General features: G+C 40.8%; 1 protein-coding gene and 1 long non-coding RNA gene across 3 annotated transcripts in view; one reads left to right on the plus strand and one right to left on the minus strand.

Annotated features, from left to right (window-relative positions):
- SLC25A33 (solute carrier family 25 member 33) overlaps positions 1 to 12,231 on the minus strand; it is a 28,248-nt gene that overhangs the window by 9,634 nt on the left and 6,383 nt on the right. For both annotated transcript variants that reach the window (XM_019746765.2, XM_074334092.1), the window contains exon 2: positions 7,350 to 7,529. In XM_019746765.2, coding sequence (XP_019602324.1) covers positions 7,350 to 7,529 — 180 coding nt within the window. The remainder of the gene's footprint in view (positions 1 to 7,349; positions 7,530 to 12,231) is intronic.
- LOC141572051 (uncharacterized) lies at positions 9,700 to 11,994 on the plus strand. The gene is made up of 4 exons (XR_012497074.1): positions 9,700 to 9,820; positions 10,200 to 10,434; positions 10,568 to 10,605; positions 11,769 to 11,994. It is a non-coding gene; the product is annotated as an uncharacterized LOC141572051 (long non-coding RNA).

Below are 12,231 nucleotides of genomic sequence, written 5' to 3' on the forward strand. Positions count from 1 at the left end.
TATCTGTCAATACACAAGTCCCTATTTTAAATTCTTTTGGGTATACACCCAGAAATGGAATTGCTGGATCATATGGTAGTTCTGTTTAATTTTTTGAGAATTCACCATACTATCCACCACAGCAGCTGCACCATTTCACATTCCTACTAGCAACACACGGGGTTCCAACTTTTCCATACCCTTGTTAACATGTTTAAAAAAAAACACACGTTACATATAGTTTCTGATTAAAAGTGACTAAGAAAATCCTAAAAGGAATGTATAGAACATTTTTTAGAGGCATTTTCCCACTCCAATATAACGATTCTTCAAGTTGGTTAAATTTATTCTTTGTAATGGCTCAATTTTCATGGTATCCAAGAGAATTTGCATTGTTAAATTAGGGTCCTCTCTGATTTAATATCCTTTTCTTACTGAGGGTATTTCTTCATTTGGTAATTAGTACCTCCAATCTGACAGCATTCTCAGTAGGTCAAGCTCACAAATAATCATATCATTTTCAAAAGAGTTATATAACATTTCACCTTCATTATAACATTGAAAGTAAAGATACCTTTCACTTTATAGAAAAGATATTCCTAAAAAGTGTATGGTAAAGTGAATCCTGCCAATTCTATTTCTATCAACTTTCACTTTTTTCATAGAGAAAGAGTTTCCAAAACCAAGTTGAAATTTTTGGTGCCTAAGAAGTAAGTTGATGTTTTGGACCCTGGCATGTTGGAAAATGCCAAAGTTTTATCCATTTGTAGTTTTATTTCCTGTCCTTTCCTTCCTCAGATCAGTAATTTTCATGGCCTAGATTCTCTGAATGTACAAACTAAATAAAATTCTGAATCTTAGCTACTCCTCTCCAAATTTTTGGATGCTTATAACCTATTTAAATTGCTTGAATATAAAGAATATTTATACTTTTAAGAGCTTTCCTAAAAAGCAGTAGGCTAGCAATTAGACAAAAGGAAAAAAGGTATCTAGATTGAAAAGGAAAAAGTAAAACTATCTTTGTTCACAGACAATATGATATATATAAAAATACTAAGGAATCCACTAAAAAATTACTCTGGTAAACAAGTTCAGCAAGGTTGCACGATACAAGATCAATATACAAAAAAAACCCCTGTATGTCTACATGGTAGCAATAAAGAATCTGAAAATGGAAATAAAAAAGCAATTCTATTTACAATAGCATCAAAAAGAATAAAATACTTATCTATAAAGATATAGATTAGTGGTTGCCAGGGGTTGGGGGAGGGGGAAATGGGGACTGACTGCTAACGGGTAAGTATTTCTTTCTGGCATGATGAAAATGTTCTAGAATTAAGATATGGTGATGGTCACATAACTTTGTGAATATACTAAAAACCACTGAACTATATACTTTAAAAAGATAAACTTCATGGTCTGTGACTAGTATGTCAATAAAGCCATTACAGATAGTAAACTAGTCCTCAGTTCCATTTATATAATTACTTCAAAATATTAGGAAGTCATTAGTTTTATCTTCTAATCATCAAATCTTTTCCTTACGAGCAGGTATAAACCCAGGCCCTTTAAAGTGATCCCAAGCTACGCTTTTGTTTGTGTGGTCCAGACTAAGCCCTCTGGCCACCCCTAAGTATCATTGTAAAGGTACTTTGCTTGCCACGTGAGACCACTAGGGAGGGCGCCTCACTACAAGGACAGTGTAGGTTTTCTCTTTATTTATTCTTTTTGATGCTACTGTGAAGCTGTTTAATAAAACTGTTTTTAAAAACCCAGCAAGGAGGAAAGAAGGGCTCACTGAAAAAGGTGGAAAGAACAAGAGATTGGCAGGAACAGAGTTTAAAACAAAATTTAGTTCTTGAACTAAATCAATCACAACAGATAACTGGCAAAACTGGAATGTGGACTGTTGATTAGTTAAAAAGTAGTATATCAGTATTAAATTTCTTACATTTGAAAGCTGTACTGTGGTTTTAAGAGAATATCCTTGTTCTTAGGAAATAAATGCTGAAGAATCAAGTGGTGAAAAAGGCATAATGTGGTAACCTATTTTCAAATGGTTCAGAAAAAAATGTGTGTATATAGAGTAGAAATGAAAAAACAAATGTAATTCGAAGTAAAGAGTATAAGCAAGTTATTTGTACCATTCCTGTAACTTTTCTGTAAGTTTGAAATTTTTTCAGAATAAAAAGTTCTTTAAATAAAAAAGCTATAGGCCATAGGTTGTAAAAACACAACTCACGATTGTAGCTCACAGTCAGAGAAACAACGGTTGGGGATAAAGACAATTCTTGGGATTTTGCAAACCTAACACACCGAATAAAGTTCGGAGTTTCAGTGAATTTTCAGTGGCCAAAACCAAGTCATTTTAACAGAGGCATGAGAATTTAGTGTTTTCAACATTAATTACTTTACTTCTGCTCTTTCTTAAAACAGGATCGAGCTTTTAAAAAGCCAACCTCTCTGAACAAAAATTGTTCTCAAATATCACCTTGAAGTGACCTGCACCTTACAGTATGGAAAGATTTTCAAATGGTCAGTATACTCAAAACATTTAAAGTTTAGATTCTACCTGTGGTTCCTGTTAATGTACACTGTGCAGCCAGCCCAGGAGTCATTTAAACACAATTAAGGGACTCTCTGGCTCCAGGAAGCCTGAAGCCACTCATCTATAATGCAGTAGGGAACGCGTGTCCTCAAGTGACTCGGGCCTCTTAGGAACTGCAGAAAGGCTGTCTCCACAGTGACGCATATTAACAGTGGGCAAAAAGTCAAATCTGTTACATAATTCAAACTTCTAACCTTTCTGGATGTTTACAAAACTTTTCTGGAACAATCAAGTTTCTGCTATAAATGGTACACTTCAGCCTCAAAATAAAGCATGTTAGGATCCAGACTAATTTTCCCACAGTCTTACAAATTTCATTTAGGAAAGCAATGCAGAAAGAAATTAGGGTCTTATTTGGAGTATTTCATTCTCTTCATGAGTTTTAGATCATAATCAAAACAAAGATCTCATCTGAACACATCAGTTTTATTTTTCTAAGACAGACACTAGATCCACTACTATATTACTTTTCAGATTAAAAAGGTATCTGAGTAAAAATTATCTGAGTAAAGAATAGGAAGAGATCTGATTAAAAAAAAAGATTAAGTCATAAGACTTTTTAAAGCAGATAACTGAAATAAATTCATATATTATTACCCTTTGGCAAATTTAACAGTGAGTGAGAGTCTTAATGTGTTGCCATCTTGCCTTTTTTTCTTTTTAAGTAACTATATTCAAAATACAAAGGTTATTGTGCTGCAACGGAGAAAATTTTCTAACAGGTTAATCTGAGACACAAGCAAATGCTGATTTGCATTGTGAAAAATAAATTTCCGGTAAACAAATCCTGTTGCTGTTAAGTCTTTTAAAATAGTTCTTCCTGAAAGAGTTAAGGCTCATAATAAGCAGCTTAACCATCATCACTGCCCTTGCTTAGGGATGGTTAATGGGAGAATCAGAGAGCAGTCCAGCAATCCAGGTGAGAAAAAAAGGGTGGCTTCAACCAGGGTGGTGGGAGAGTGAAAAGGAGTCATTTCCTATGAAACCACCCTAAAAGCCACTGCTTCTTACGCTGGCACTGTCTTTATGTAAATTCTGAGTGACAGACTACTTATAGAACTTATTAACAGGAAAAAACATACATTTCCCCTGAAGAGTGAGTGTGCTTTCTTCAGACGAGAATTATGTAATGTGACATTCCCCTTTTCACCTTGGCTACCAAGAAACACAGTTATAAGTCTTCTGTTTAAAAAGTACAGGAAGTGCACATTATGACAGCAGCCACTATTATTTACCTGGCAGGATGTGCGTGTGTGTTGAGCTCTTTACATGCAGTATCTTACTGATGTGCCAAACTTCATTCATTCATTCAATTTGTACTGAATGTCTGCTACCGTATTCTCCCGAAAATAAGCCCTAACCGGAAAATAAGCCTGAGCACGATTTTTCAGGATGACATCCCCTGAACATAAGTCCTAATGTGTCTTTTGGAGCAAACCTTAATATAAGACCAGGTCTTATTTTGGGGGGAATACGGTATGTGACAGGCAGCATTCTAGGTTGTTGGGGACACCTCAGTGACCAAAACCAATCAGAGTCCCTGCCTCCGAGGAACTTCCATTCTGGTGGGGGCAGGGAGAGAAAATAAGCAATACAAATAAGTAAGCTACACTGTGTGTTAAATGGAGGTAAGCGCGGTGAATTAAAATAAGGCAAGATGGAGGATGGGGTGTGGGGGAAGGGCTGTTTTAAATCCCTGGTCACTGCAAGGCCTCCCTGCAAAGGTGACAACTGGGAGCCACCCAGGCAAACAACATCCAGTACCAAGGCCCTGAAGCGAAACGAGCCAATGTTCCCAGCCCTTTAAAGGGACAGCAAGGAGGCCAGTGTAGCTGAAGGGATGGGGAGGGGGACCATCAGAGAGGTAATGGAGGGATGACAGCAGTGTAGAGGAGACTGGCTGGCCGCAGGGACAGCTTTGGCTTTTACTCGGAGGGAGACGGACCTGTGCGAGGAAGCTCTGTTGAGAATAGGCTGAGGATGGAGTGGGCAGCCAGGTCTCATGTCGGACCAGTCAGGAAGCTAATGCAATAATACAGGTGAGAGGTGGTGGCTTCCATCAGGATAGCAGTGGAGGAAATAGTGAAAAGGGGTCAAATTCTGTGTGTATTTTGAAGGTAGGGCTGATAGAATTGCTGTGGGGTTGTGAGGAATAAGGTACAACAGTGAGGGGACTTTAGATGTGCATAGCAGGAGGATGGAGTTGGTTTTAACCACACAGAGAAGCCTCTGGAAGCAGCACGTTTGGGGAGTAGAGTTTCACAGGAGTTATTGTTTGGGTGCCCATTACACATCCAAGATAAGATGTCTGGACGTACAGTGTGAGGCTCAGAGGAGAGAGCCGAGGTCTGAGCCCTGAGCCTCCCACAAGAGGCTGTCAGGTCGGAGACTCAGCAGAGGAGACAAGCAGTTGCCGGTGAGCGGTGAGCGGAAGTCTCTGGCCTCTGCTAGGGCCTTGGGATTGTTCACTTTTAGCTGCATTTAAATCTTTCTTTGAAAGAGGTGAATGAATATACATTAAAAGTGGCCTTGAGTAAGTCATTTAACCTCTAATTTGCATTTCCTCATCTATAAAATAGGGGTATTACGCGTGAGTGCTAATTTCACAGGGTTGTGAGGACTGAATGAAATACTACTACATAAAAGGAGCCATTTTTAAATTGAAAGCTATGAAATATCAGCTGAGACTCTTAACGTATAGATATCTAGCCGAGGAAAATAAAGCTTAATAAAACAGCTCTTGGGTGAAAGATGCCACATTACAAACATTTTTCTAACACTATAACAAGAATTTTACTTAAAATTCCATGATTTATATTTTGATGTGAACAGAAAAAGTGATTTTTTTAAAAAGGTACTCATTGGTAAGTGATGCCTCATTATTCTGAAGCTATGGCTGCACGAACCAATGATTACTGTGGGTCCACAGTGGAACCAGGCTGGCTTGTGGGCAGCATGGTGTGGACATTGTTCCAGAGACAGAGACACTGGAGATAGACAACATGCAGCCTGAAAAATGTGAACTGAAGAAACATCCCCACTTACTGTACTTACCATAATGGGCTTGGTCCCACTGACACCCACAGCTTTTGGGTAATAGTATCCTGGTTACAGTAAATCTATAAACCCACCAGTCATAAGTTATTGGGCAAGCACGTAAGAGGAAGTTCATTTTGGATGTTAGCAAACTGGCAAATTACCTGTATGTTTCACTATGTCCAAAGCACTTTATGTTCCTCAGAAGGTGGCATCTGAGTGTGCGAACGCGTTAAGGCAAACCAAGATGGGGCTGTTTTCACAGCCAAGTCTTCGGGAGGACATGGGCTCTCTCTCCTTCCCCAGACCAGCGTGTACCTCCTGTCTCTGTCTCTCTCTCCTGGGCCCATCCCTAACCTGCTGCCTTCTGTGTCTCTGCTCCCCGTCTCAGTGTTTAATTTAAAAAGCTGATTCTCTTGGGGTCTTGGGTACCAGCCTCCTTTCTCTGGCTGGGCTTTTGCTTCTCTCGCTTGGGACCTTGCCCTGAGCAGCTGGTCTTACTTACGTCCAGTTTTGCTCCACAGGCTTGGATGCACCCTCATCCACGTTTGGCATGGAGGCCTGGGTCATTAGTAAGCAGGCTTTACAAACAAAACGTACCTAAAAATAAATTAAGTGCTTTCCAACTCATTCTACCTTATCTAAAATGTCACTGAACTCTGTCCAAAGTGCTACGTGTTGTGGTTACTCAGACAGAGCATTTCCAATTTATTGCATCTTTTTCTAATGTTTCCCAATTAAACAACTATGTTGATATGTCTTTCTTTTTTTTTTTTTTAAACTTTTATTTAAGTGTGTTTTTCCAGGATCCATCAGCTGCAAGTCAAGGAGTTGTTTCAATCTAGTTGTGGAGGGCGCAGCTCACATGGCCCATGTGGGGATCGAACCAGCAACCCTGATGTTACGAGCATCGCGCTCTAACCAACTGAGCTAACCAGCTGCTCCTGATATGTCTTTCTTGAGCACACCATCTTCCAATGATAAGTTTCAGAGATCTGAATATCATGTATAGTTAAACTCAACCACCATTTAATTACTGAACATCTCTTTTAAAGTACAGGGCCCCAAGCAAAAGTTCAGATATTAAGAAGTGCTCTTCTTTTGTCTTAAGCATAGAGGCTGATAAGTCAAAACCAACTTATGAATATTTAGCTACTTTGTAAGCAAATGAGACATTTTTAATGCAGTAAAAATAAGAAATTAGGCAAGTGGCTTAGGTATGACACAAAAACATAAAAAAATCATTTTATTAAATATATATTGCAACTTTTCTATAAATGTAAAATTATTTCCAAATAAAAAGTAAAAAATTCAAACATTTTGTTTCGATATTACTTCCTCTTAAAATATTAGACTTTCATTACTTCCTCTTAAATCATCCCTTCTCTTGTGTCATTAAAACATTTTTAAATTTCATTTTACCACCGTGTAGCTTCTTGCTAGCCCTCAAAAGATGTTGGGAAAGAGCAAGACTTTGATACAATTTAAACAGGGGCTTTTGGTTTGCTCTGTTAGGTTTACTTTAACTGTCCCTGGATGGTGACCACATGCACACTGGGTGCCCAGCTGCCAAGGCAACAAGGTCAGAGTTCAATGGTATTGGTACAGAAACCTAATTCTTAAGTTTGGACAAAGGTTGTGCAAACAGCACATCCTGTCTGATGGGCTTAATAAACACTCTGTATTGATAGTGGGGGCAGGAGTCCAGAATGGGGACTGAACTTACTTCAGAACCTGTAAGAGTCCAGGTGTCACTGATGTTGGTCTCACCATTCCAGCTCCACTAATGGTCCCCAGATGGACCTGAGGATAATAGAGTGTCCGAAGAGCTAATCTTGAAGACTGCAACCTCGTCTTAATGACTTCTAGTGGACAAGTGACGATAGCACCAACTGTTCCCCCACACCTGCAAGAAATCACAACAGGGTCAGAAAAGCTATACCATTCTCTACACAAACAAAATGTGAAATTTAATTTTTCTTTATTAAAAAGAAAAAAGGTACCTATGTTCATTTCATGACTAGAACATTGAGGGAGGTAAAAAAAAAAAATAAAATAAAATAAAATAAATAAATAAATAAATAAATAGTCGAAATCCCAGCAGCTAAAGAGGTAAGTACTGTGAACGGGTTAGCACATCCTGTAGGGCTTTTCAATGTCACTTTTTTTTTTTTTGTCACTTACCTAGATATTGTGAATGTCAACACATATACACCTACATCATTTGTAATGGCTGCATACTATTCCTCTGTATCGATGTGTAATATTTTAACCAATTTCCTACTGTTATACATTCATGTCCTTTCCAATTTCACTAACCTGTTATGGTGAATACTCTAGAAAACATCTTTTCACAGTCAAACAAAAATAGTTATTCAGATAAAGCCACTATTTGAAAAGCAATGTTCACTGCAACACAGACTTTTATTAAAATCTAAGTAATTTCGACTTCATTGAAAGTTAAACTAGAGCTTACTTTTCATGACAAAGTCCTTGTGTTTCCCTCAGTCGGAACCAACCAACTCCTCCTCTGCGTTTCCATTCATCACACATCTCTCTGGTCAGGGTCCCCCTACCTTCCCTTTACAATTTGTTCATAGCGAACTCTGTATTACCCAAGTTCTAATTTTAAGTGTATTTCTTTAAGATACTCACTTATCCTAAAGTACCTACTTCCATCTTTCGTCAACCACTAATGTCCATGAAACCGCGAGCTTGGTCATTGACAATGCCACTGACCATATAAAGCCATCCCCGCACCAGCAGCGATACAAGCTTTATCTACTCTTTGGGAAACACAGAAGATCGGGACCGTCTTACTCATCTCTGTATCCCCGGCATCGGGACTCACAAGCTCGCAAACAGTATTTGCTAAGTGAAGAAATGATTAAATCGAGATTTCAGGGAGAATGTCTCTTAAGGGATCTAAAGGTTTGACAACAGTATTCCTGGCGGCCTGCCATCACAGGGGACGCCCCCGAGAGGGGCTGCGTGCTCGTGTATCTTGCACTTGGGGAAAGTACAGCACTGGCACACAACAGCGGGTTCAATAAAGATGATTCAGCACCAGCATCTTTGACAGGGAACTAAGTAACAAGGAAGGCAGGAAGGAGGGGCTGGTGCACAGAATATTAAGTGGGCTCCTGCCCTCCTCAGATGGAGGTGTTGGAAATCTGGGTCTCAGCGAGGCGAAACACTTTCTCAGTCACAAAGCGTTTAAGTGTGTAAACTGAAAGCCAAATCCGGAACCACTGTCTCCAAACCCTGTGCTTGGCCCACTAGACTGAGGTTCCCTCTGGGAGGATTATGGAAAGTAAGGTATTACAGATAGTTTCATTTGCTAATTTACACTATTTTCATTCAAACTCAAAATAGAAAATTGTTGATTAGACAACTAAACTAGGTCTTTAAAACTCTAATGTGTTCTTTTGTATCAAGAAAAAACTGTGAGCCTAACAGAATTGCTGCTCTGAATAAGAGGCTCAGCGCACTAGACCAAATCTACAGACAATGGGGCATAAAGGGCAGTGCTTCAAAAAAGAGGTTAAAAAAATAACTTCCTAACGCGTATTTATTCACACCAAATAATCACTCTTCTCTATTATAATAACCACGTGCTTAAAAGTATAATATTTTAAAACACTGGGAAACTTATGTGCTACAGAGTAAGATAAGGAAATATCTGAAATCTATTTACATTTATGTTCAATAACGTGACTCCATATCACTGAAAAAACAGAGCTTCTGGGTAAATTCTTTCATTAGAAAGCTAACAAGTTCAAATATGACACAGGTCAGGCACTTTTGCTTTGTCCCCAAGTCAGCTGCACTCCTTACTCTGGCCAACCGTCACCCAAATCTATGCCACTGATCAAAGGATGACCTGTGTGACAGTGTGCCTGCCTGACAAACATGGCAAGTGTCCTCTTATCAGCAAGTCGGCGCCCTCTCTGAGGATGGCAAGTCACACTTACCACCACAGTCACTGTTTTATCTGGTACACACACTGCACCATGGCAGGAGGGGGTGGCAGTGGTGAACAGGCCCTGCCTGGCCTTCTCGACCACTTACCAGGGGACAAAGGAAGGCACGCTAGGGTTCAGGTGCCTCTTCTACAAGACAGCGTCACAGGAAAGAGCTAAAACAAGGGAAAACACTGCAAACTGTAAACAATGGGACGAAGTTACCACTCAGTAGGTAAGTCCCTCCTTACCGACTAGGAAAAAACTTGATGAAAAATGTCCAAAGGACATTTTAAATCATTAAGCTGTGTTGGATAGATATTTGCTAAAATACTCTTAATCTGAAGAAAACAGGTTCTGATATTAAACCAAACGTCCAAAGAAGAGTCTTCCTGAAATTTAAAATATTTCATAGCAGGATTTAAAAAGTATCTTTCAGCTCAACTTCTTTTTCTTTCTTCATGAACCAACACGAACAAGACATTCATTAGTCTGAGAAAATAAGTGAATCAAAACGTTGACTTCTCCAGATTGGCTTTCCAAATTTTTCGAAAAATATTTCATCATGTTGGGTCCAGAGCACTTAGGAGTACAACAAATTATTCTCTTTGCAGAAAAGAGTTCCTGTCAATTCACAATGATTCGACACAAAGACCTTCAGTGCTGGGCTGCGTCAACGAGCTCGGACGAAGGCCTGTCCACCGCAAACCTGTGGAATTTCTTCACCAAGCTTTTCTAGTCTCAATTCACAGAGGGTAGGGGCATCCGCTCTGGCCGCCAGCCCTTCTCAGCTGTGCTCTATTGAGTCCCCCCACCTATGATGTCACAGAAAGATTCCATGACTTTCCGGTAAGTTTGAAGTTTTGAAATTCAGTCCCATCTAAAACTTCAATCTCAAATCTGATTCAAAACCACTGCCAGCTAGACATGGGGCTTGAGGGGGTGTGGTCTGTTCTTTGACATTTTCTTTCCTGCTTTTTAGGGTTCTCTGGGCCTGAGGACATGGAGAAGCAGTCTTATGTAAGTGGTCTCGGTATTGCTGTGGGTCCACCTGGCTGTGTAATGGCTCGGTGGCCACAGCAAATGTTATGATTTCAGTGTAGGTGGTGTACCACCTCACCAAGAGCCCCCAAACTGGGAACCCTCATACTGGTCCCACCAGTAGTCCATCCCCCAATCTCCTTTCGGTCTTACTTGGCCTGGGAACCTTGGCGAGCAGCAGTAGGTGCCTTTCCTTTCTCTGATCCCCATGCTCATTAACACAAGCCACGGGGACCCACCAGTGTCCTTCCATGCCCACCATGAGGCACCAAGACTGGTACTCAGTAGGAAGTCACCCCCATGTCCATCCCAAGCAAACCATGCCAGTGCCTTCTCATCCTGCTGGCATGGGCTAATGCAGCAGGAAGTCTACAGAGCAAGCTACGTGTCTGTCAGCCTCCCCAGCTCCCTCACTCTACAGCCCCGACCAGCAGGGCTGGGGAAAGGGAAGGAGACAGTGGCAGGAAAAGCCTCTCTCAACACTCCACAAGCCACAATGTTGACAACTATAGCCTTCCTGCTCTGTGTCCAGTCTGGGGCAGAATGGTCAGTGGCAGTTGGGCAGACACGGCCTCCTTTTTCTGTGTCTCAGAGAAGGCTCCTCTGGGTTCAGCTCAGGGCTCCAGTAGCCAACGCTCACACAACAGGAAAAGTCTCATTCAACATCCAGTTCCATGGTGACACAGTGTTGACATCACAGAGCCAGGAGACTGACGAATTCCGATTAGATACCAATATTTTAGACCACTGTTCTCCAAAGTGGAGGGCAAACTCTAAGAGGTATGCGCAATGATCCCTGGGCATACGGGAAGAGAACAGTACAGAAAGAAATACAATTTTATTTATACTCTCTATCATTTAGTTTCCATTTTGTGTATCTATTTTCTAACATGTCTAAAATTAGTAGGGTAATATAAATATACACAGGGACAAGCACAAACACTTTAATTATAGGGCTGTGTGATCAAAGTTTAAAGATCACAATTCTAGACCAGTGGTTCTCAAATGGGGCAATTTTGCTGCCACCCGGTGACATCTGGCAGTATGTGGAGACATTTTTGATTACTGAAATTGGGGGATGGGGGTCATTAGCACCCAGTGGGTAGAGGCCAGGGATGCTGCTAACACCCTACCATTCACAGGACGGCCCCAAGCAAATAACCATCTGGCTGAAGTGGAGAAACTGTTCTACGTCAATACAATGGACAACACATTTGAAGGCAGTAACCATTGTGGAGGGCACTGCTGGTTGGTTGTCTCCCCAGTAACCATCCCTTCTTTCTGTCGTAAGATCCCAGATTTCTAAAGCCTTGTAGTTTGGATGGGATGGAACCATTTCCAGCTTTAGCCCCAACTCACTTCATCAACAGAGTACCATCCACGTTGCCACAGGGTTCAGCGATGGGCATGTGATTTGGCCCAAGGAGCACCGGCTGGTTTAGAGATGGGCATGCCCAAGTTGGTCCAATCAGAGTAAAGCTCAAGACTTGCTCAACGGTGGAGAAACACTGGGAGCTGCTGGAGGCCATTTTGTGTGCGTGCAGGGCCAACCCTGGAATCCAGCAGGTCTTTCTAGAGGCCACAGTGACACACATGGTTGAGCTA

The sequence above is a fragment of the Rhinolophus sinicus genome, linkage group LG06, assembly GCF_036562045.2.
Source record: "Rhinolophus sinicus isolate RSC01 linkage group LG06, ASM3656204v1, whole genome shotgun sequence".
In the NCBI taxonomy this organism is placed as follows: domain Eukaryota; kingdom Metazoa; phylum Chordata; class Mammalia; order Chiroptera; family Rhinolophidae; genus Rhinolophus; species Rhinolophus sinicus.